The sequence below is a fragment of the Anabas testudineus genome, chromosome 19, assembly GCF_900324465.2.
Source record: "Anabas testudineus chromosome 19, fAnaTes1.2, whole genome shotgun sequence".
In the NCBI taxonomy this organism is placed as follows: domain Eukaryota; kingdom Metazoa; phylum Chordata; class Actinopteri; order Anabantiformes; family Anabantidae; genus Anabas; species Anabas testudineus.
Window position 1 is genome coordinate 10,163,099 of NC_046628.1, and position 25,642 is coordinate 10,188,740.

General features: G+C 39.0%; 1 protein-coding gene across 2 annotated transcripts; it reads left to right on the forward strand.

Annotated features, from left to right (window-relative positions):
• Positions 1 to 417: 417 nt before the first annotated feature.
• ccdc186 (coiled-coil domain-containing protein 186) lies at positions 418 to 23,982 on the forward strand. Of its 2 annotated transcripts, none has more exons than XM_026351303.1 (16): positions 418 to 516; positions 1,943 to 2,752; positions 3,195 to 3,321; positions 4,346 to 4,474; positions 7,084 to 7,296; positions 7,645 to 7,764; positions 8,761 to 8,865; positions 9,505 to 9,603; positions 11,132 to 11,218; positions 11,302 to 11,444; positions 12,584 to 12,839; positions 13,150 to 13,339; positions 14,566 to 14,664; positions 14,842 to 15,070; positions 19,276 to 19,495; positions 21,226 to 23,982. In XM_026351303.1, exons 2-16 carry the CDS (start codon positions 1,962 to 1,964, stop codon positions 21,307 to 21,309), a joined length of 2,892 nt encoding a protein of 963 aa, XP_026207088.1. In that variant the 5' UTR covers positions 418 to 516; positions 1,943 to 1,961; the 3' UTR covers positions 21,310 to 23,982. The 2 variants fall into 2 exon arrangements, with proteins under 2 accessions (XP_026207088.1, XP_026207089.1); XM_026351304.1 differs by having other exon boundaries at positions 14,566 to 14,646.
• The last annotated feature ends 1,660 nt before the right edge of the window (positions 23,983 to 25,642 follow it).

A 25,642-nucleotide genomic window follows, 5' to 3' on the forward strand; every position in this document is an offset into this window, starting at 1 on the left:
TGTCTATCAGTGATCATTCAGCCATATCCTTTGGCTTTAGAAACTGATTTCTAAAGATAATTTCCAGCTTCTTTCTTATATACCATATAGCCATCAAAACCTTCAGAACAAAACAATGTCTGATATTAAGGACTAAGTTTCAAATGTATACTTAGTGAGCTCCTAATTAAAAGTTTTAGTGATACTCATTGTTCAATTAGACATTGCCTCGTTTCATTTTTATCTTTGTTGGCCATGTGATAATTTTATTAGTGTGGTGTCATTATATTATTATTATTATTTTTTATTAGTTAAACTATTTAAATTATGGGGGAAATAGGGCGAGCTGTGCTGACGTCAGGCTAACGTCATTTCACACTGGCCTCTCATTGGTTAATCGCTCCTTCGTTTCCCCGCAGCGGCCATATTTGTTGATGTGTCATTTCACAGAGATCAGCTGGAGCGGTAGCAGGCTCAAAGTTCAACCTTAGTCCGATTATTTCCGCTTTTAACAACACGATGGTGGTTTCGCATTCGGTGGGTGAACAGTATGATTATATTTTTAAGCTTTGCTTGTCTTTAATATTACATGGTAGAGTAAATTACGCTAGTGGTGAAGTGAAAGCAGACTGCTATTGTAGCTAGCTAACGCCTCTCTTATCAACGTTAGCCTAGATAGCTAAAGGAAGCCGAGCCTGGACACAATATGTCAGCGTCCACTGTAGTGTTAAACGTATCTGAACCAACCACTGTTAACATGTGGGTGGGTCAGCTGTAGGTTAGCAAGTGCTGCCTGCGTTTTATGTAAGGAAAAGTATTTCCTTAGTAAGTTGCTTCGGCTAACTAAACAGCTAACAGGCTACAATCTGCACCGATAGGGCGAAAGGCAATCAAAATGTGAATAAAATAATGATAAATATAAGTGATACATCGGCCAACTGTTTGCTTATTACACAGTAATCAACTTGATGCTTGGGGTGTGTTTTATAAGGCCGTCATTACCCCTTTGACAGTGTTACGGTATGACACCTGTCATTAGAGCATCAGCGATTTCTCCAATTGGAGAAGCTGCATTGTGTTTCTGTATGTGGTTTTATTACACCGTCACGATCGGATGATGCTAACCACAATACATTTAATATTTCTCCTGTGATCTCCATTTGCATAATGGGGCAGATGGATGTCAGCTGTAGGAGAAAGTCAACCTGAAAGACAAAGAGGAATCTGTGCTTGGTGAATTTTGCATCAGGAAACATGTGTATGTGTAGCAGCTACTTCAAATCCTCCAAGACAATAAGTGAGAGAGAGCTGGGTTAAGATCTGCATGCCTTGCTGTCCCCTTAGCAGTTAATAATACACCAAACGCTGACTAAGCAGTTTCTGTTAAGAAGAATAATGTGTAATTGTTTAAGAGGGTCAATTTAATCCTGAATGTTTCAGACAGACATAGGACTACTTTGGTTTGTCTATTTGTTTTTTACATGATGTTAATGAGAAAGTGAAATAAAGACATTTTATCAAGCTGATCAGTAAAGGTTCAACTGTTAATTATTCTCAAAAAGTAAATATTTAATTGCCCACATGTTCTTTTATGTACCAGGAGATTCATTATGTTTTTTTATCATTTCATATTTCTTACAATTAGAACTACAACATACAATAGTTATTGGCACGACCACACCTCCTAGTGTGTGTCTGTTGAGGTGTGTGTTTCATTTGGTAACATGGAAACTTGCAAACCCCTCCAACATGAGACAGTGTTTGGGGTTGTCTGGGTGAAGACCAGGATTCTTCCTGATCACCAGAAAACCACATGCAGGAAGCACACTGCTGATGTATTGGTAGTATCCATGAATTTTAAGCAGTTCAAAGAAAAAAATACAATGTATGAATACTCCAACTGTTTATCGGTTTTCTCCCACTTAGTCTCTTCTGTGTCTGCTTCTTCTTCTCTTTCTACCAGATTTAAACAGAGAGGGACCATGGAACTGTCTGATCCTGCTTCAGATAAACATATGTTGAAAGGATCAGAGGGTGAATCTGTGTCTGAGGGATCTCCTCCTGTGAGGCAGGACAGCACATCCAATTTAGAAAATGAGGAGCACATCTTTCATACCAGTTCAGATAAAGCAGATGCAGATACCAACTGTCATGGTGGGACTTTGGTAACCCCAGACACCACTTTGGAAAATGTTGTGGAAAGCTCTCCTTGTGTTTCTGAAGAAACAGTAGAAACATTGACTTCTGATGAAGTAAAGGATTCTAATGCCGCTACTCTAAATATTAATGAGCAGCCAGTAGTCTTGATTGCAAATTGCTCAACAGAACTTGGTGATAGTTGTTCAAATGGGAGTCCAACATCCTCTTCCGTCCAAAGTCTTTCCGAAAACTCTCCTACTGATTCAACAAACACATCTGGGATCTCTAATGGACCCTCTACCCCCAACTCTGACACTGTCAGCTCCTCACCTGCTTCCACTCCACAAACCAATGCCAAAACCTCAGCCCCCGCGCATTCCTTGTCGAGCCCATATGACACTGATTGCAGCCGAAAACTTATTTCCCAGATACAGCGTTCGCTGTCACAAGAGTCACTGCTGGATGAGCTAGAGTCAGAGCTGTTGGCTTGTCAGCTGCCTGAGGGTGAGAGTGAAGGTGAGAGGAAAGGGAGCCCACCTGTCAATGGACTCCCCAAGGACAAAGAGGACTGCATGGTGGTCTTTGAGAAGTGTGTGCAATACAAGTATGCACAACAGGAGAAGGCGATTCACAGGTAAATGTTTGTTTTGTAAATTATGCATTGGATTGCTAATTATTAGATGAACCTATGTCTCTGGTGTGTCTGCTTCATCCAGCATATTAAGATTTGCAAGGCCACTTTCATCACATTATTTTAAACTGGGATTTGTACAGTAAGCTTCAGTTGCAATAGGGTCGGTTTAGCAAGAGCTTAACCTAGTTGCAAATTAATGTTTTGCTATGTTTGCTATTCTATGAAATCACATATGATGTTGCTGGCACAGTAAAATAATTGTTTTAAGGCTTTATCACAGTCTTTCGTAATAATGAAAATGGCCCTTTTGCATGCATGTTCCAGAGAATAACTTTCTCTCTCTTTATCTCCTGTTCTATGTCCTGGCCTTAATAGTTAACGGTCTACATTCTTCAACACTTTGGAGTTGACCTGAATTGGTGTGGTGCATTTGTGTTCACAGATTGCTTGAGGAGAACAAGAGACACCAGGAGCTGATCCTGGGTATTTGTTCAGAAAAGGACAACATGAGGGATGAACTGAAAAAGAGAGCAGAAACAGAAAAGCTGCAAATGGCCACCATTAAAAAGGTTAGTTTCATTTTACTGTGGTCTGTTTAAGTTGTTTATAATCCTATGTCACTGAATATTTTGAAACTTATTAACTTAACACTTATTGCTTAGTCGATTGTTAATTTTGACCAGCACCAGATCTTTTAACTTTCCTTTTCTGCATGATGCATTCATAAACATGTGTGAATACAAAATTATAGAAACAGAAAACTGCAGGTGTATAGCTGCCATTGACTGTTAGGAGAACAAACCGAAGGACAAATACCACGTAGCAGCACCGATCACAGGGACACTCCAATTCAATTAAATCTGGTCTAGCTCTGTATAGCCTGTAATTAAGGAAGTCAAACAAAGCCAGCTGAAGTGATAAAAAGGAAATATAGTCGTATCACTTGTGTTTAGCTGGTCATATGTGCATAAAAGGCTGTGTCAATTTGTGTTAATTCTGTGTTTTTTAAAATGTCTTCTCTCATCTTTGTGTGCATTCAGAGGCTTTGATTTAAAAACAAATTACCATCCAGCTAGCACTCCTCAACAAAAATACTTCTCCAGTCATTGGGTTTGTTCTAGCGTTGCTGTTTCCATAAACAGTAGAGTAATTGCTTTCTAGGTAGCAGCTTTGTTTAAGAATTGTGCAAGCAAAAAGTGTAGGAGGGATTTTTATAACACACGCCCAATATTAATTGGATACCATTCTTCTTTCCAAGAATAGATTTAGACGTTAAAGGCCAAATGTTTATTTGAAAAAAATGTTCTTCAAAATGTAAAAGTGAAGACTAAACAGTTGACACTGATTATATGTCATATCACCTTTAATGTAATTAATAAAGCTCATATTGCCAGAGACATTTCTTCTCTTATTTTAAAAGTAACTCATTTCAAGGTCAAAGGACAGTGTTAATCTGTTTTTCCCTTCCCATGCGGTCTGCATTTATTTTGCCACTAGGACTCAGGTGTCACCCTGTGTAGCAGGGCCACAGTTTACCTAGCCCTGCTCATTGTGTAGCAAGTTGCTTATCCTGTTTACTCCCTGTTTTTCCAGTTGGAGGGCAGGGTGGAAGAGTTGATGAAAGAACTAAGAGAATCTCGGGATAAATTCATTCACCAAGACCAGGCAGCTAAATCTGCCCTCCAGCAGATGCAGAAGGAGATGGCCTACCGGCTAGAACAGGTAAAACAGAGACCTACAGAACATTCTGAGACACCTTGATAAGCTGGTCACACAGCATAGTTTTGCCCCAGTCTGACCCTTATTTGCATGTCTTGACTTGCTCTATTTTCGATTTCTACGGTACATTTTAGTTTGCACAAATAAGGTATTGTGTCCTTATTTTGTCACTTTGGTCAAATTGCTTTTAGATTTATTAAGGCGCCAACATGCCCTCTTCAAGGAGAGTGTCTTTAAAGTCTGAAGTGAAGATGAGAAAAAGGTTAAAATGATATAACAGAAATTACTTGATTAGGCAAGAAACTATACAGAAGAAGGAACAGGGACAGTATGAGATGTGCTACTGTGTTGTTGTGAGATGAGGCTGCAGCTTGTGTGGTCAGCTAACCCAGTGACTTAGCAGCATGTCAGAGAGAAATGAACAGCAATAAACTGAGACAGTTAATGAAGACATTCAAACCACGACCGAGCACTCAACAGTGTTAACCCTCCACAACCTCAACAATGTAAATTGGGATACACTGTCCATTTACAAGATGGTCGATTTTCAGCATTTATTTTATAGATTTCTGAGACAAGAATCCGTTATTTGAAAGAAGCTACATTCACTTGAGCATGTGCTTTGTTGTCGTAAAATATTTTTTGGTTAATTTCACCCATTTCCTATCAGACAAACTGCAGGTTGAGCATTTTTATCTTCTGTGTCTGTAGTAAATTTAATAACAAAGCATTGCTGTGCCACCACCAGTGATTTGTATTAATCTGTAGATAGAATAATGCTAAAACTGAAATAGTCTTTAAATACGTCAAGGTCTTTGCACAACAACTCCTCTTGTTGGAAATTTACTCACTTGTTAAGCGAATAGTGCACAAAAGCACATTTTTATCCTGTAGTTTGCACACCTGGTTGACAGTGTGTAGGTTACTTTTCTCTTGACAGTTTGGTCACACTTCACAATTTTTAATTTCACTGTTCAGTGAACAATATGAGGTAGATTTTGTACTCGGTTGTGTCTTCTAAGCGCTTTCCTTGTATCAGTCCTCCCATGTATTAATAGGATGACCCAGTCCTGATAAGCCAGGGAGGTTTGAACCATTTGGGCACGCTTTTAAAAAAGCTCTATGCCACCTAACTGTTGATTTATTTCTTTGTTTAACACCCCACACCTACCCCCATCAAATCTCCCATGCACCAACTTGCTACAGCGAACAGTGCAGGGTCAGCATATGAAAATTAATCTGTTATCTAACAAACTGAGAAATGGCAGACGAGCATCTCACTGGCATGAGGAATGAGGACACAGGTGTGAGAGTAGTAGCGAGAGCTGTTGTGAACCACAAGATTGAAAGTAATGCGTCTTTATAGCTGGTGTACCAAGTTGTCCCTTGGTTAGACAAACTGTTACATAGTTACTGTAAAAACTGTAGAGACATGTGGGAGATATCTCATGTTTACATGATTCATGCCTGTGTCAGCAGCAAAACATGGTCTGCTGTTGTCTGCTGAATCAAAAATGAAGAGCAGCCATTATCTATAAAAACAGATTCATCATTGATGTCACTTTCTAAAAAAATAAAACTGGCAAACATCGTCAGGTTTCCTCTGAAATGTGAGGATATGAATACTTGAATAGCATTAAAGTATTCAAACAAATACTTGACTGCTGTTTGTTTGTTAAACTAGTGTGACAAAAAAAAGATATTTGAACAAGCATCTATCTTGTGATGAATTAATGAAGAAGAAGAAAAAGCCTTTATTTGTCATTTGTCACATTTACATGTTACAGAGGAAATTGGTCCTCTGCATTTATCTATGATCTACCCATTGAGCCACCCGGCCGCCTTGGTTAGCATAATATACAAAATACTGAATCGGAGAAGTCTGAATGGCATTGTGTTGCTTTCTTAGTATTACATAAAGTAATAATACACTGGAAAATTGGCTTTCTAGTGTTACTGCGAAGTAACAATTAACATCGAAGTTTGTCACCTTTTTTGTAAAAGGTTAAGAGCTGACAGTCGTTTAGTAAGTCAGCAGTTTTATCTACCATGTCTTGTCATCACTTGTGCGAGAATACAGTTGCAAGAAAACGTATGTGAACCCTTTGGGATTACGTGGAGTTTTGCATGAATTGGACATAAAAGGTGCTCTGATCTTGAAACCAGTAAACCCAAGACTGGTGTGTGTTTTTAGAGGGCAGGACAGTTTTCAGACACACACATCCAATATCATCACACTGATTGGACTCAAGGTTGGCTCAGTCCTGGCGAAGTACATATACTCTTTCCACCCTGCACTGTGAATGTTTACATGTTATGTTCAATAAAAACATGAAAACGTATAATGTTTGTGTACTATTATTTTCAGCAGACTGTGTTTTTCTATTGTTGTGAGTTAGATGAAGATCGGAGCACATTTTATGACCAATTCATGCAAAACTCCACGTAATCCAAACACATACTTTTTCTTGCAACTGTATACCTTTACTGGTGTTCACCAAGCCATTCTTCTGATCCTTTTTAAGCCTCACAGCCTACTGTAAAAACAAATAAGTGCCTGAAGTGCAGAAAATAGGTGCACATCTTTGTCATGATGTTAACAACAATCTCAGGCCAACAAGAAGTGTGATGAGGCACGCCAAGAGAAGGAGGCCATGGTGATGAAATATGTGCGGGGGGAGAAAGAGGCTCTTGACCTGAGACGGGATAAGGAGGGTTTGGAGAAGAAGCTGAGAGAAGCCACAAAGGAGGTAGACCGGCAGGCACTTCGAGGAAACCAGCTGGCTCAGGAGAAGGGACGTCTGCAACAGCTGTATGATGCTAAGGTAAATACAATATTTTTATTTACATGTCTTTTTATAGCCCTGTTTGGAAAACCATCTTGGTACCAAGACTGAAGAATGGTTCTTCTGGGAAGGAACAAAAGGAAAACTTACAGTACAGTACAAAGACAACATGCAGCCTTTTAGACTGTATGTATATACCTCATATCAGTTTCTCAGCAATGTTACAGTCTTACCTCAGCCAGTTTTGGATGTCCACTTGTAGGCTTTGTATAAATATTGGGGAATTAACAAGCAACGACAAGAACAGTATCTCAGCTCATCCAAAGATCTGCTTCCTTTCCTTTCTTATATGGATTCTGCTTCTCCCCTGCTTCTTTGTTTTCTCAGGAAGGTGAGGTTGGCAGATCGTCTCGGGAGGTGGAAAAGTTAAAGGAGGAAATCAACTCATATCTTATTAAGGTTAAATGGGCCCAGAACAAACTAAAAAGTGAGGCGGATGCACACAAGGTAGTGTAACTATGCTAATGTGTTAATTTTCTGTTAAACACATGACCTATCGAGCAATCATGTTGACATTAAGTACACCTTTTTTAACAATTGTAGTCATGTAAAAAGTAACTGAAATGTATTTTTGTGTTATAGAGGAAATGTTTTGGTCAGTGATGGGGAAAAAACACTTTTATCTTGTTGTGTTTTGTTTTTTGTTTTGTTTTTTCATTTTTGGTCTACTAATATATTTGCTTGGGATGCAACTGGAGAGATGAGAGTCAGGCTGAACAGACTGGATTCAAATTTTAATCAAATAATTCACCCGAACACACATATATGCTGCATTTACATGTTTACATGCATGGCTGACAGCGTTAAGTGCTTTTTTGCAGTTCAAGTATACTGTACAATGTATTTTTTTTTTTTTTTTTGTAATGTTTCTTCGTGCTCGTGTTTTTCAAAGCTTTCTAAATATTTCCCTTGGTACAAATGACATCCCCTTCAGTCATTTTATCTGCAGTCTCTCTGCAGAAAACATGATTAGCTTTCTCTTTTGATTCAGAGGTGAAATGAAATGGGGTGAAAATGGTACAGTAATGATTCTGCTACAAAATTATCATTAAGATTTGAGATATTTTTGAAAATGTTTATTAGAAAATAATGGTTTTACTTTTAACTGCCTCAAAGCAAATGCACAATAAACAAAATGGAAAAAAAAAAAAGGAACCAAAAAAACAACAACAACAAAAAAACTTAGAAGCTGCTCAAGGCAAGAAGAGCCAAGCTGCTAATGTTTCCCTTTGTGGTGGTTTGTCTGGTTCATTGCTCTCTTTACATATTACTGTATGATTATATTACTATTTTATATATTACTATAGGAATCTGCTAGGAAAAGTCACAAAGGGAAACTTTTTCATGAATCATCGTTGTGGCTTTTTTACTGGATATGCTTTTTAGTGAAATAACTTTTTCAGTGTCATAATTACAAAAGCGTGTTTACAATTCTGTGTGCAGGAAACTAAAGACAAACTGAGAGAGACCGCAACTAAACTGGCCCAAGCCAAAGAAGAGACTGAACAGATCCGCAAAAACTGCCAGGACATGATCAGAACATACCAGGTCTGTGGTATTTATCACTTGGAAATAGTAGTTTGCTCATGAGCAAGGATAAAAGCAAACACAAAATATGTCCCAGTGTCTGAGAATCATTCAGCATGTTTGGGTTTGTGTCAGTACAGTCGAAGTAAAAATGTGATACAATCACTTCTGTTTGATTAATGGCAGTTTTCATTTGTACCTTATGATGGTGGTAAAGAGCTGTCTAAATGTTCTCAGTGGTGAAAAGATTAGTTTGAGCTACTGTATTCTTTCACCAGTGGTATGTTGGAGAATGCATAAACAACAATACTGTGATATAACAGACCAAGACTTTCAAATATGACAATATAAGTTAAGACTTTCAAAAAACATATTTTTAGTCAGTTTAGAGGATCCAGGTACAGTACACCTTATATCTACTGAGACCTAAAAGTTGGATTGAATTAAACCAAATTTACTTGCAGATATGCAAACATAAAAACGACCTTATGTCTCATTATTGGTTGCTTCTTCTAATATGTTGTGTGTTCCAAATATTTCACTTTGCCCCAGGCTAGCCTTCTCCTTACAGTACCTCAGCCCTTCTTTTAGTGTTGTTTCAGCTGTTGTCACCCTGCTTAATGTTTTGTTGTTTTTATCTTTTACCCCTTTGTCCTCCAGGAGTCCGAGGAGCTCAAGTCCAATGAGCTGGATGCTAAACTGAAGGAGACCAAAGGAGAGCTGGAGAAACACAAGCAGGAACAAACGGACCAATTAGAGGTGACGACCACTGTGCACACATATAAACACTTTCTTGCATGTTTGCATACACAACTGAAGCACACACTTTCTCATGCAGAGCTTTAGGCTACCCACTGTCACATCCACAATGTGAAGCAACAATACTTGTTTAGTGTCTGCAGACATACTTCAAAGTTTGCTTCCGTTTGTATCTTTGGTGCAATCCACCAGAAATCTAAAATTAGTAATACAGCTTTGCTATTAATTGCTGCATTTTATTTTCCCATTTTGTTCCCACAGGCTTATTCAGACTTTTATTGATGGTTTTGATAGCAGCTCTTCTAGAAAAAATGTTTATTATCAACTGTTTTCATCTGTTTGAGACCCGTAATTGCCTCAACTAGGAATGAGTAACAAACTGGCACATAGACTCTGCAGGCAGAAATGCATGCACACAGGCACTGACATGGACTCAATCCAAACACAATGGCCTGTTTTTCTCTCTGCCCCATTCTAAAGGGAATCACGCTCTTAAAAATAAATGCCCTAGAAATAATCAATATGATGCTGTGGGTTTCAACAACAACCCAGAAGACATCACCCATTTCTTGGAGTCATTGCACAGTCTGGTTTGTCTCTCCAGGATGTTTACAAATTCATAATTTATCTTCTGTTATGTCTGAAAAGTAATTAGGATTTGATATATTAATTTAACTCCAATGTTTTATTTAATGATATTTAGTTATAATTTTTGTCACTAAAATTATCAATCCACCTAACTTTAACTCTGTAGTGTCGGCCGTTTTGCTATTCAATAGTATTTACTAGTGATATGTTGTAGGCCTTTACGATGAATTGCTTTTAGAACATGTTTTATCACATAGGAACTGGTCCAAATCTGGATATATTAATATGTGTATCATGCCCAAGCGATGATGCAGCTCAGTCATAAATAATGGAAATAATTGAGTTTCCATTACTGTAAAGGTGTTATCATCTAAATTGGGTGGAAAAGGATAAATAGAGGAAATAGATAGTAAATTCGTAGTGATTTCCATTACTGGTGTGTTGTCTTGGATACCACAGAGTACTAATAGCTTTTTGGAAAACTAGCAGTAGCACGGTACCATTGATGCTTTTGTTTACGCAAAACGAGTTTGATGAATGTAGCCCTTGGACTGCCAGGAAATGCATCTACATTTAGTATTTGGCCAATATAAAACCACAGTGGATTTAAAATAAAACAATTAAGATGTGATTCAAGTGTAGACATTCAACTTCATGTGTGGTAAGGCAAAATCATATAATCAATCAAAACTATGTCTTTGGCCAGATACCTCTGGACATAACTGTTCAATGAAGCGATGGTACTGTCATGTTCTGCCAAGTGTTATTGTGGTTTGTACTGTCCAAAACAACCACTCAGAATTGGTAATCATGGATGTATTAATACCTATTAGAAGAACCTTTTTAGCAGTAGTTAATTTTATAATTAATATTTATGGGCTTATTTGCTTGCTTGTATTTGCAAACATAATTCTAACGTGGCACTTTATGCATGTGGCAGGTTCACAGAGTGAAGGCTAAAGAGCTGGAAGACCTGAAGAGGAGTTATAAAGAGGGCATGGATGAGCTCAACACTCTACGCACCAAGGTGTGTCGTCTTGTGCTTTAACATCTGAGTGAGCACATGTTATCAGTGGATCTTCCCCTAAATATGTGTATGTTATTATGTAGTTAAAATGTCTGGAGGATGAGCGTCCACGCTGGGAGGATGAGCTGACCAAGTACAGGGAGATAATCAACCGGCAAAAAGCTGAGATTGGCCGGCAGAGAGAGAAGCTGGAAGAGATCACGGTACTTCAGGAGCAGCAGCAACGGTACACTCACACTCTCGCATTGATGATGCAGGAAGAGTACATAAAGTAGGAATGACTCTAACAGCTCAAACATCTGCAACTGGAGTGTAGTGTCAGACCAGTCACAGTGCCCCTCTGGCCATGTTTTGGCTTCTCAGTGTATATTACATATACAGTCGTTTATTTTGCTTAAGTTGCTGTCCCATCCTAACCTTATCATTTGGTGCTTCTGACTTTACAACATATTTACTGCACAAACTCCAGGATTAAATTAATGGACTACAGCCTTTGCTTGCTAAATGTCAACATTCGTGGCATAAGGTCTGAATAAATGTCCATTGACACTCATTCTACTATGATTACCAGATAATTATATCTAATATTAACTAAACATTTTTAGATGTTCTATGCTTCAGTAATAAATTCTATCTTTGGCTCTGAAATCAAAATCCTACCTTCTGTACTTTATAGCCGAGATATGTTCAGTGAACTGTAGGTCTCTGAAGATACTGGAGGTTAATCCAGAAATGTGATGGTTTTGGTTCTTTGATCGTGGATCTGTTAAACTATTCAAACATAACTGGATTTCACAAAACTGTGTAGGTTATAATATACTGTATATCTTGTGCCCCCCCCCCCCCCCACCTTACCAGAGCATTAAAAATAGGCCAGGGACAGATATAGCACATAGGGCAGGAAGGGACTCAGGTCCCTCTGTGGCCTGCTCTGCTGGTCTTGTGCAGATCACTTAATAGAGAATGTTTTTCCTCTTGAAATGCTGCTTTCAGTTTGTGCCACAGGGCCATAAGTAGGTGGCGCAAGCCCAAATTTCTCTAAGCAAAAGCTTCTCTGCTTTTTTACTTCTCTGGCTGCCATTTTAAACAGCAGGAAGTTTTTCCACCGTTCGCACCCATATTTTTAGTTCTTGGCAAGAAATTGGTTATTTGATATCACCACTTTCTTGGTCCTGGGACAACTTAACCACCAGTGAAGATTGTGACTCTCGTCCTAACATATCAAGAATGATTTTTGACATGTCACATGTAGAAACACATTGTTGATGTGGTTCACAGGAATGTCTATGAAAAAGACTTGGCAAATAAAATTATTAGATTTATTTTGTTAATGACAATATCTTTTGTTCCCTTTTCTATACACAGTGACAAACAGGAGATAACGTCCCTTCGTGAGGAAGTGGACAGCCTGACCAACCAGATGGCTGACCTCCAGCGTGATGTTCAAGGCAGCAGGGAGCGTGAGGCTGAGTTACTGGGCTTCACTGAGAAGTTGAGCAGCAAGAATGCCCAGCTTCAGTCGGAGAGTAACGCACTACAATCTCAGCTGGATCAGCTCACCAGCAGTTTCACAGAGGTCCAGGCAAACCTGGAGGAGACCAACAGACTATTAGATGACAAGGTTGGGGAGATACAGAGAGAGACAGTGTCATCTTGAAAGAGTGAACTGAACATTATAGATTTCAGCTTAATTAATCTGACATGGAAAAAAAAAACGTGCTGTAGAGAGAATCCATTTTGCTTCTGACACTCTCATACCAGCTAAGTTGTCTGACATACAGTGTCCTTAAATAGTGATATTTACTGGCTTGAAAGTCAAGACACAATCTTAAAATATTGTTTGCTGTATGTTTTCTACAATCTAACAACATCTTACCAATCTATCTTGGCTGCTATTGTTTCATAACATCATGTCATTTCATCTTGTGCAGTCGCGGCAGCTAAATCAGGAAGAGGTGCTGAGGCAGCAGGAGGTGCAGGGCCGGCAGGAGGAACGGACAGCACTGCAGGCTGAGGTGACTCAACTAAAAACCAGAGTTGAAGAGCTGAGGGACGAGCTGGTGACTCAGAAAAGGAAACAAGCTGCCAATATTAAGGACCTGACGAAACAACTAACACAAGGTCAGAAACGATCAGATGTTTCTGTTATTCCGTCGTAGTTCAGTTAGTTCAAACACGCATGTATAGCACCATAAATAAGAGAATATTTGCTGTTATTAGTGCTTTTAGTTGTGTGTTTTGGGTCTTTATCCTGTTGGAGGACACATGACCTGCGACTGAGACACAGCTTTCTGACACTGGAGTGGTATGTTTTGCTCTAGAATTCCTTGATAGTCTTGAGGTTTAATTCTGCCCTGCACAAATGCAAGGCACCTGGTGCCAGACCAGCCCAAGCCTCCTCCATGCTTCATTCAATGATGGTCTTTTCACTGAAGTGGTTCTTAGTTCATTGTCTTTCATATGTCCAGTCTAGGTCCAATTTTCCTCTTGCATACACTTTCAGTGAGTTTGGCTTCAGTCCAATGAACAATAAATTTCTTAATAATATTTGCAGCTATAGTCACAGCTGATCTATGACAACTTTTTCTCTTGCTTTCTTTTGTCAATGTTCAGTATGGTGCACACAAAATGGTAGAGCAATCTAATTACAGTGTGTGTGTGTGTGTGAAAGGTACCAACAAATTCAAAATCATATGATTTTAATATAGTCCAGTGTACTTTCACATCACTGTGATATTTATCTTTCATATAGAATAACTTGGTTAAACGACAGTCAGTACTCAGGATTTATGTTAGGCTCATATCCTTCTTATGCTAACATAATATTTAATAGAGTGAGCCAACTTCTCCTGTTTGGAAACCTGGGTACACACTGTAACCTTGAGTTCAATGCTGTTCTCTTGTATGCACAAGTCTTCACTTTAAGTTGTCATGTAGGACAGAGAATTTTTTCCTTAGGAGTTCCTGTTATCATTTATCAGTTTTGCAGTTAAAATTGATGACTGCAAAATAGTCATTTGTTAGCTTTTTTGTGTGCACAGAAGGTTTGCTGAGCACACACCTTTCTTCAAAAGCAACCTGCATCACATTTATTCAAGCAGATACCTTCACAGAGGGGAAACTCAGTGAGTTCAGTCAAGCAGTGATGCTTAGCTTTGACTTTCACGCAGTGACTTTCAACAATGAATTGTTTTATCTTTATCTCTAACAGTTCATTGTTAAGTTATAAGTGAAGTAAAATGCTGAATTCTCATTATTGCCTTATGCTCTTGTTTATTTCATACACACAATAATTTAGTACCTTTGTACCAAAACCTTTGGTGTTAATCTTTTTTTTTCTTCTATAGCTCGTAAGAAACTGGAACAAGTTGAGAATGGAGGCTGTGACCGGGATGTCAGCAGTATGGGCAGTCGATCCAGTTCCTCAGGTACTGCTCCTGGATTTGGTTAGTATTTAACACATACAGTGATAATATTATAAAAGGTTTGTTTTTTATATCTGTCCTATAAAATATGTTTACTCTGATAAGTTTAAAAGAAAAACAGTAAACCAACACGCAGGTCACAGCTAGTTGTTATAGTCACCAAAGTAACAGTCTGTTGATGTCTCTTGCCAATCTTAGGTTCCTTAAATGCACGACATGGCGGGAGCAGTGGTGTTGAAGAGCGGTCACCTGAGAGCCAGTCAGCTCTTTCAGAGGTGGTAGTGGACAGTTTCCCAGAGGTCGACAAGGCTGTGTTAGTGGAGCGCATTGTCCGTCTGCAAAAGGCACTGGCTCGCAAGCATGAAAAGATTGAGTTTATGGAAGATCACATCAAGCAGCTGGTGGAAGAGATCCGCAAAAAGACCAAGTGAGTGTCATGGACCCACGTACAGGGAGCAGAGAGAGAGAGAGAACTTTTTATATAATGATTTTCATTGTAGTATAAAGTACTGAATTGAAACAGTTTAACCATAAAAACTGTCAGATTTTACTGACCCTGCATACTCTAACAGGTCTGATACAGTGTTTCAGATCAGTAGATTAGTAATACCGCAGTTTCACTAATGGCTGTCAACCTCTCGGCACATCCTCTGTTTAATAGTTGGAAAAGAACAAGCCACAACCAGCAGCCATTAAACTGCTGCGTACAAGAAGACTCAGCAAAATATAAAAAGTTGCTCACTAATGAGAAGAGAATGCTCCAAGGCTGATTCAAGATGCTCCAGCACCACTCTTTCCTTACGCTGTGAAGTTGAAGTACTTAATTTTAAGTATTTAAGTCTTAATACACCGTACACTGGTGCCCTGAAATGTCCTGTGGAGACTGGTACAGCAGCAATTTGTGTGACCTGCCTTAAGGAGCAGCAACTATGCAATAACATGCAGTTATTAAGTTTTAGAGGTCTTAAATTGGGGGCAAAACCTCCAAAGTAAATATTTATTACCAACTATATAACTATTTAGGATATACTCATCAAAAATACAACTAGAATTATGACATTTTATATTTCAGGCCCACCTACCTCAGTCCTTTGTGTAGTGGTGCTTCTTAGCAGACACTATATGCACATTTTTATAGCCCCTCTACAAGCTCCTGTGTCTTTCTCTCATCTTTAAATTCTAACTCATGCAAACACCGCACTTCTGATTCATGACAAGCTTCACTCAGAGCTATTTATAGTCGAGTCATCTGGGAATGGGGAGAATGCTTTAGTGTGGATTCTTAATGGTGTTCCATCCATATTCATGGCCATCACCTAAACTGAGGAGACAGTGTGAAGGATGCTGGGACTATCTTAATCACATCATCGCTTCATCGATAGTGTAGCCCTTGAAGTGGATTGTGGGCCTATGCCAGGATAAAATGGGATGTGAAAATAAGTTTTTACATAATACAATCTGTGTAAAATGGGTAAACCCTTGTTCATTGATCAGTAAAGCTTACTCTAAACACTTCATTTAAGTTTTGCATCAGATTACCTCTTGTTGCCAGGTGGTGCTTGGGATTTCCAGCTGCTCCGCTCGATTCTACCTAGATCATCCCTTCCTTGCTCTTTCCCATTTGTTTGCCAGCTATACACTTCAATTTATTCCAGCTATACACTTAAATTTATTCCATTAGCCTCAACCTACATTCAAGAGGTAAAATGGAGAACAACTCCCATGGTCTCTGGGATAAATTTAGCTCTGTAAAATCTCAGCTAAGCGGGGGGTGTTTCACTACACTGAACGAGGATCTAAATTTGCCCTTTTTGCCTTTCAGTCCCTATCCCTCCAGGACAGCCCGGTGAACACCGACAAGCTAGCTAAGCGTGAAGCAGTTGATGAATAAAGAGACATAGATGTGGAAACAGAAGCTTGGGGGTGTTTGAGACTGTTAGTGAAAGAAAGTCAATAGACTAATGTTTTATTTATGGTGCCACCCCCATACTAATTTGTTGAATGGTGGAAGTGTTTTACATCTTTTACCTCATTCACTTCTAATGATTGTAACAATTTACTACTCATGCATATCTCAATATATACTATATATACTATAATATAAGTTCAGTTCATTTTGTGGAGAAGGAAAAGAAACGTCCAATCTCAGAGCTTAAGACTCAGTTACATACGGTGTTAACCGTGGAGGAAAGCTAAAGATGACACCGTTTTAAAAACTACCAATACCAACCTGCGGCTTGATTCAAACAAACTTTGCTGCTGTCAATTTTGGAAGAATTTTGCAGCTATGGTGTTGTGTATTGCCACAGTTTTAATGCCCACCTGTGATTGTCTATTTTACCACAGTAATGGTGGCTGATGTTCATGGACACTAAACACTGGAAATTAGAACCATCTGTTATGCTAAATTGATGGATAATGCATAATTTGTACATGTTTCTTTGGTGTTACATCAAGGATGTTATGAAACATTTTAGATGAAAATTTGCAGAACTATGGCTACCTAATTGTTTTTACCTGCTAGTAAACCATCGCTTTATCAACATCCTATTGCCTTATGTTTTTGGAGTGGAAGTCAAAAGCAATTCAGTAGCATCTTGCTCAAATAGTAATAACGTCTGTCCTTCAACACTTTTCATGTGACTTTAATTAAAATGATGCAGATACAAACTAGATGAGAGGAATATGGTATAGGTATGAGGAGGCCCTTTGTTTAGGAAGTTTAGATGATTCTTTAACTGGCTAATAGGGGTGTAATCAATGGTAACTGCAATTAAATTAGATTAAATTTTTAGGCACACAGTTTACTCGCCTCAAGGCTATGTAGGATGGAGCGTGAATATATCTGAAAGTGGTACTCTACCCAGAATTGCCACCTGCTGCACTTCATGCATGCCCAACTTGCTGCCCTCACTGCTAACAGTCTTTCAGCTGAAAATCATGATCTTGCCTGCTTCCCAACTGTTGCTCACTTCCCAGCCCCTCCCAGCCGTTCTGTGCATGTCATTCCACACACACACACACACACACACACACACCATGTGGCTACATCTTTAATTTCTGTCACTTTTTTTGTTTTTACTAAATACTGTCGTGATGGAACTGGGGTCCAAAAATGGACCCTTCAAAGTCTAGTCAAAGGTAAGTCTCATTTTGTGTGTGTGTGTGTGTGTGTGTGTGTGTGTGTGTGTGTGTGTGTGTGTGTGTGTGTGTGTGTGTGTGTGTGTGTGTGTGTGTGTGTGTGTGTGTGTGTGTGTGACATCTTAGTCGTAGTATAATAGAAAAATACAAATATGAAAATATATATACAGTACATTGTTTTGTTTTTTTTTAGTAAGAGCCAATAAGAGTACCAGTATTAGTACCTAAAATGCATGTTAAAATTATTTCAGGTTATCAAATGTATTTAATTTTCATTATAGTCAGAGTAATTCTGTTCTCATGAAACAGAAAGGCGCTTCTAAAGAATATAGCACCCACCCTGTTCTCCAGCCATTTTTATGTGTGCCACTTATCATCCTGCCTTTGTTCCTGTTTTGTAATTCTTCATAGCCAGATAATGATCAGTAGTCATAGTTGTAGTGGTTTAATTTGAAAGTGTTTACATCCAATTCTCTCCGTTTCCGGTTATCATCTTGATCATTTTAACTGATTCTTAGTACAGTTGTAGTCAGAAATACCCTGCTACTCAGAGCTCATCCTTATGTTGCACAACTCTTTCGCACAAAGTCTTTCCAGGAAACATCCTGAATTTGAACTAAACAATGCCAGTAGGGGACTGAATAATGTTGTTTCAGGATGGTGTTGGGTCGAAAGCAGGTTCAAAATATTGATTACTAGCAAGGCAGCCCCATCTCATGAGTTTTGAAGGTGGTTGTTGAGTTTTTTCGTAGGACAGTAGACGACTCTCTTCAGCTGCCCACACTCCAAGTCTTGAGAAGAAAATTAAAAAATACAGTCTGTTTCCAAAGCTCTGTACCTTTAGTTCTAACACTCTACATGATTCTTTTATCTACGACGCCTGGAGTGTAGCCTCAGCATCCTCATCGGAAAAAAATAAATAAAAAATGAATTTCGCATTCTAATTTCCTTAATATTGCTTTGTATTATTTTCCTCTTCTCTGTGGTTGAACATTAAGAAAACGATAATAATGTAGAAGGCATCTCTCTCTCTCTGTTGGTTGTCCTCTAAATATAATCACACTTTTCTTGTTGATGATTTTTGGGCTGCGCTGGGAGGGTTGGACAACAGGAACTTTACAGCTGTTACGATAATGAATTGTCTTCTCTCCCTCTCTCTCTGACACCAACATAGTTTAATCTTAACACTATATTGTTATTGAGATGAAAATGTATTATGAACATAAAGATTTACTGTATATCATATACACACACATAAGCGAGCACTAATTAAATCCTGGCAGCCCATTGTTATGCTGCTGTTCCTCTTTCACTTGCAGAATAAAAATTTTATGACTATATTCTGTGCACATGAGTTGAATAAGTCATCCCACTAAAATTAATACTCTAGTAATGTCTCCAGCTTTTGCTGCTGAAAATGGTTTTAGTGCTCTGTACCCCTCCTTTAGAAGCACTAAGGTTTGACTCATCTCCTCCTCTTCCTCCCCACAGAATTATCCAGAGTTATGTGTTAAGAGAGGAGTCAGGGGCCCTCTCATCAGAGGCGTCGGACATTAACAAGGTCCACCTGAGCCGACGGGGAGGCATCATGGCTTCGCTTTACACCTCCCACCCCGCGGACAGCGGACTGACCCTGGATCTGTCGCTGGAGATCAACAGGAAGTTGCAGGCTGTGCTGGAGGACACGCTGCTGAAGAACATTACTCTGAAGGTAAGGCCTCATTCCCTGTAAGATTGCAGCTACAACAGATTAGTGTTCTAGGCTTATGCTAAAGAAATAGCAATTGACTTGACTTGTATCATACTTAAAAAAAAACTTAGCTCAGAAACTGTTAATCCCTGTCACACCATCCCAGGACACTGCAGAATCTCTGGATATCCCTACTGTACCACTACTCTACAGACTGAGCGAATCATGCAGAATACTCAAAGGGAGTCTTTTTTTAGTTCTAAGGTCTTACAAGGTAACCGAGATATCACAACCAACCAAGACGCAGTCACATCCTGTTCTCAAAGCCCATTTATATTAGAAAGCTAAGTTCAATTCTAGGTGTAGAAATGCATTTTTGATGTTCATGCTAAGTTAGTAAAACCGTGTCCTGCAGTAACTCGGATGTGTTTTCTTCTTTTTCTACTTTATGATCTGAAATAAAACTTCTTTCATCCCATGTCGTCCTTATTTAGTTTACACACCCGTTAGCTTTGACCGGCTTCTGTGCCTAAGAGTCTTTAATTAAATTAGGCTTTGAGCTGAATCAATTTTCACATGTGTTGGTGTTAAATGGGTGAAACCGTTCCACTTCTCAGCTCTCAGTGTACAAGAGCAGACTGTCTCACGAGTTAATTTGGCCAGATGGTACAGATGGTACACTTAATGGTGGTACCCCTAAGAAAAAGTAGTGCCTGGATAGCTACTTTTATTTATTTATTTTTTTTTTGTGATGTCTGTGATGTACACCTACTGCATAACTACCCAGCTGTGTTACTGTATATAGACATAGTGTTTCATTTTGCCCACGTCACCCTTGCTCTTATGTAGGTATTTTTGCATTTGAATGTTTTTATATTTACATATTTTCATTTTAAGGCGGTTGTGTAAGTTTAGTCATCTTTTCGACAACATGGACTAGTTGCTGACTTTGTCTTTCTGGTGCTGGGATTGTAGCATAACAAGATATTTTCAGAGCTTTTTATTAGAAAAGCTGCCTGCAGTGATGGTGCAGAGGGTGACAACACAAAGAAAATAGAGAGCAAACAAGATGAAATCTTGTTAGTTTCTCATGTGCCCACAAACAGTTTCTCCTGAACAACACTCAAAAAAACATTCTTCCTCCTTTTGTTTTGTTACAACCTCTTTGATTATCTATTTACTGTATGGTCATCTTTCTTTGTGGCCACATTAGATGCTTTAATAGTTTGATCATTTCAAGCTGCTTGTTCTTGCTTTATATTGTGTCTTTCTTACCCTACCCTACACATAAACGAGACAATACATGGTATGTATGTATGTATGTATGTTATGACAGAGGCCTTTTTTTTTTTATGTGGATGAAAGCTGTTTGGCAGTAAGCCGGACATAACCATACACAAATACTCAACATGGGTACAATTAAATGACTATAAAAGAAACCACTCTGACAAAGCCAAATTAAGGTTTCACATTCACTGTGATGGATAATCTCACTTTGGTGATGTATGATGGTTGTTTTTGTACTGTGTGCTGCTTTAAGGCAGCAAGTGGTCTCTTCAAGGTGTCACAACTTGTTTTGCTATTTTGAGCTGCACTGTTATTATTTTTATTTGTAGTAATATTCTTAACATTTGAATCCTTATATGTAGAAATAAATGGCAAAAAGCAGCCACAGCACAAAGGTCTTTCTCACACACTGTTACTTAAATGTTGTATCTGAGTTTAAGAAACTTTACTCTCTCTCTTCACAGGAGAATCTGCAGACGCTAGGGGCTGAAATTGAGAGGCTCATAAAGCAGCAGAGAGAGCCTGAGGACAGAGCGAGGAGGAAGTGACATGAACATATCAAAGGAAACAGGAAATAAGTGACTACCTGACAAATCTACAACATACCATTCTTGAAGGGAAAACAAAATATGTGACACACCCACACTCATTGTCCCAAAATATAAAGGAGCAAATTGTATGTGGTAAGTGCCAGTAGAACCTCAGGCCTCTTTTTGGACCTCAGTTTCTGTCCATCTTGTGGTACATATCGGAACTTACTTGAACTGTCATTACTCCATCCACATTGTACCACCTCCGTCTCCTCCTCCTGCACAACAAATCTTCCTCTGATTAACAACCAAGTCCCCTGAGCCTTGCCAAGCCATTCGGGTCATTTGCCTCAAGCTTGAAACTGACAGCCTTGTACAACTAATTAACTGAAGATGCCATCATCCTGAATGTATTGCAAATTCCACTTCCCTCTGATACATTTCTCTGCTCGCAATCGACTCGCTGCTCTGTCCACCACACAGTAAGTAAATGAGATGATTGTTATTACCCAGCATGCCAATAAGCCAAATGTATTTTCGAAAGACTGCGTCTTCAGCTTAGCCACACAGCGCTCCATATGTGAAGCAAAAGTAGAAAAACAAATCAGCGCTTCCTTGTGTGGACCTTTCTTTATCGTCCTATGCTCTGCACAGCACTTACGACCAAACTGGTGAAGCGAGGTCCCTCACATGAGCGGACCCACCTATCAGTGTGACACCGGTGCTACAAAGAAGCAGACTGTAGCTTTGCAATGTTCCATGAAGCTGAGAGCTCTATGCCATCGCTATCAGTCGTCCTACTCGTGGCCTGAGTGAAATATGAAGAAGATATATGACAAAAGCTGGTCTTTAAGTTCCCCATAGTGAATGTGGTTTTTAATTTTTTTATGTCAGTATGTCCGATTTGTCACTATGAAAATCCCTTATTATTTATTTTTGATGTATTTTCCTCCAAGAACTCTTATTTTGGAAATTTTGGTTCGTGCGTACTGTGACTTAAAATAGTGAATACCTTGAACATTGTCATCTCTGCCTCACTGTGATCTGGTCTGGTGAAATGTTCCTGGGGCAGGCAGGTCATTAACAGCTTCTGTTAATCAGACATCTGAAGATGTTTGTTTCAGCTTCACTAAAAGTGGTTTGTTAGCAACAGTAGCGTTTTACTAAAAAAAAAAAAAAAAAGATGCTCCGACACACTCCTCTTCTTATTTTTCTTTTGGTGTCACTGAGTCCGTTGACGTAAATCAAGTGTAGAAGAATGAGAGGCGTCGCTCAGGAAAGCCTATGGAACTTTTAAAAATATATCCAGGGACAAAGTGCAATGCTGAAAAAACGTTTCCTTTTTTTTTTTTTTTTGCTTTTTGAATGTTTGTGCACCAATATACTGTTATGTCAGGTTTTATGCTTGTGTATGAGCAACATGCTGTTGTGCTGCTGTTTAAATATGTAAGTGTCCAAATTGTGGGAGTGCATGGCTGCATTTGTGCCTTGTTAACCTCTCAAGCTTTTGTGTTTACACCTTTGTGTACATGCTTCAGCTGTGAGGGCTTGTAGGCTTTTACCCACATTGACCATGAGGTTTGTTCCATCCAGGGGTAAACCCGATTTGCATTTAGACCAGAGTCTGTCACCCACACGAACACACACACACACACACACCTACACCTGCAGCTCAGCGACTCTCAACTATATTTGATGATGCTTCTTTCCCTGATTCCCAGCTGTTTAGTTTAACATGCAAACACTCAAACACACACAGGGTGAAGATTATAGAGTCGGGATCGAGCTGCAACCAACAACCTTCCTTGCTCTTCATTTGATCTCATCACACAAGCTGTCAAAAAGACTAAGACGAAACCCCTGCTCCCCTCAGAAAAAGATCACCTTCCCATACACTATGTAGAAATGGCCCCCTATGTGAAGAGAGATGAAAGTTTCCAGGATTAAGGTCACGGAGTTCTTAAAGCCTCCTCGTTGCTGCAGTGGGGAATCTGTGTTTGATGTACCTCTGCTTTATTGCATTGATTTATATCATGTGATGTGGCATCGGTGTAAAAACGTGCAGACGTCAAACCTTGAGATAGCATCTCAATTTGCTAATTCGATATTGAAATTCAGCATTTAAACATTAGAAAATCCAACACAGGTTCAATAATGTGGCGGTTTTGGAACTTAATCACATTACATTAAATTTCGTTCTCTAACAGGGCAGTTTATTATATAGATTCACGTACACTTGATTTCTTACAGACGTGAAACACAACCTATGCAAAACACTCACATGGGAGTTCCTAATTAACTGCTTATAATCCTCCGACACCTGCTAATACACAGACTCACTCTGATTCTACACACAGCCATGCTCCGTCATGTGGATGAATGAATAGAACCTCGTGTTTCATTATATGAATATAAAGAAATGGTGTTTCATAAGTGCGAGTGTCAAAATGTGACTCAAAATGAGAAGTTTGTCTTTTGTCTTTTCTTTTTTTGCTGTGCAATGATCTCCACCCACCCATCCTGTTATGTGGAATATTCAGACTGTGATTAAAATATACATTTGTAGATATGTCATTCTGTAAAAATATAAGATGATGCTTTTTAAAAAAAATCTGATTGTGGATCATATTTGTATATATGGTGTTTCCAGGGAATAAATGGAGATCAGTCTTAACTTTTTCTTGAATGTTCTGCAGTTGTCTTGTCTCATGTGTGCATGTACTTTAATACTTTATCGTTTTAGTTACCATGATAACTTTTGGCATTAACAGCTGTTGTGCTTTCAGTTGTTTCACTTACAGTGGGATGAAGTATAATTCAGGTAATAAGATGGTTTTTCTACTTCTCACACAGTCGGTCTTTGTGTGATGCAGCTTTAGGACCCACTTGATAAGCTGCAGTGTCAGCAGTGCTGGAGGTCACGCACATCACTGTGCCACTGTCAGTCAAACCAGACGTCTTTTCAGATGATTTAAAACCCAGCGCTGTGGGAATACTCCCAAAATACAAACGAAAACAACTCAAGGCTGAACTTTGTTCCTCAACCTGACGTGGTCGTGGAACTGAAAGCATCCTTCTTGTGTAAGCAGCCTAGTTCACGAGTTACATAAACTCAAATTTATGTGCAAAGGTACATGTGAAGTTTCACCTTTAGAGCTGCAAGTCACCATCATTTTAACTGTCAGTTAAAAGAAAACAGTGAAAACGCTGAAGGAGGGGGGTTGTGGATTCACTTCTCTATTGACTAATTGTTTTAGCTCATGTCCTATTTTATTTTATTTGGGTCAAAATCATGATTACAAAAACAGTTTTGTTGTTGTTACAGCATTTAACATCATGCATGAGCGATTTCTGTTATCCTTTCCCACACACGCACATGTGCCGACGCTGACAAAAACACCTACGGACCACCTGATGGCACCTGTCGTCAAAATAATACATCATTTAGCAGGGAAATAAGACATTTCCTCACATGGGCATTCTAGTCACGTACAGCTGAACATTCGACACGGCAGGTTCAAATATCTAATTCAGACCCATGGTTAGTGACAGGCTCGCTGATAAAGGATTCTCCTATCAGCTCAGCCTGTGTGAGACGTAGCAGCACCGATGCCAGCAGCTCTCGATATGTTGAGATAACAAGTCTGTCCTATCTTTGTCGTTTTTTTTTTAATTTACTTGATTCCATCCAAAGAACAGGCAGGAACGTGAATATGAATGCTTGGCTATAATTAGTGTTATTATATTCCACTTACTGTCTTATAACTTCAGTGTTACATCATACTTTCTACCAAAATAGAACATTTAATTGGGAATATTCATGCGTCCATCTATTGTACCCCGCTAGACAAACCGGCCCTCTTATGTGTGGAACCTCTCAGTCATGCTTTGAGTGTTTGCCACTCTCTCTCTCTCTGCCCGTTCAGACGTTTCACATCAGGCCAAAAAAGATGTAAAATGAAGACGATTCATCTTTTCCACTGAAGCTGCACTATAATGTGTTTTTTGTCGTGTTCGTGTTTGTTTTTTTTATTTAAGTGCTGAGCTGCAGATCTGAGCAGACAACACTATGTGAACGTATTCATGAATGAAATTGAGTTCGTTTCATGCCCCAAACTAGAACTCTCTTCATTTACATAACATGCACTCACAGTGGGATCTCTGGAAATTGGCCCTTGTATCTTTATGCTGGACGGAGACAGGAACAGGGGGGAAACCTTGAGGTAAATTCAGATCATCAAGTGCAAAGAGTCGCCCTTGGGTGTGACTGAGTACTTTTCATGCTTCCATTCCTATTTATGTAGTAACTGTAGTTATTATTCACCTTCTTAAAAAGCCAGCCAAGTTGACC

Bases quoted from the DNA above. Each gene is read 5' to 3' on its own strand.
- ccdc186 (XM_026351303.1), top strand. From the start codon at position 1,962: ATGGAACTGTCTGATCCTGCTTCAGATAAACATATGTTGAAAGGATCA. The intron at 2,753-3,194 runs GTAAATGTTTGT...TTGTGTTCACAG, and splicing joins CAGGAGAAGGCGATTCACAG to ATTGCTTGAGGAGAACAAGA. The intron at 3,322-4,345 runs GTTAGTTTCATT...CTGTTTTTCCAG, and splicing joins AAATGGCCACCATTAAAAAG to TTGGAGGGCAGGGTGGAAGA.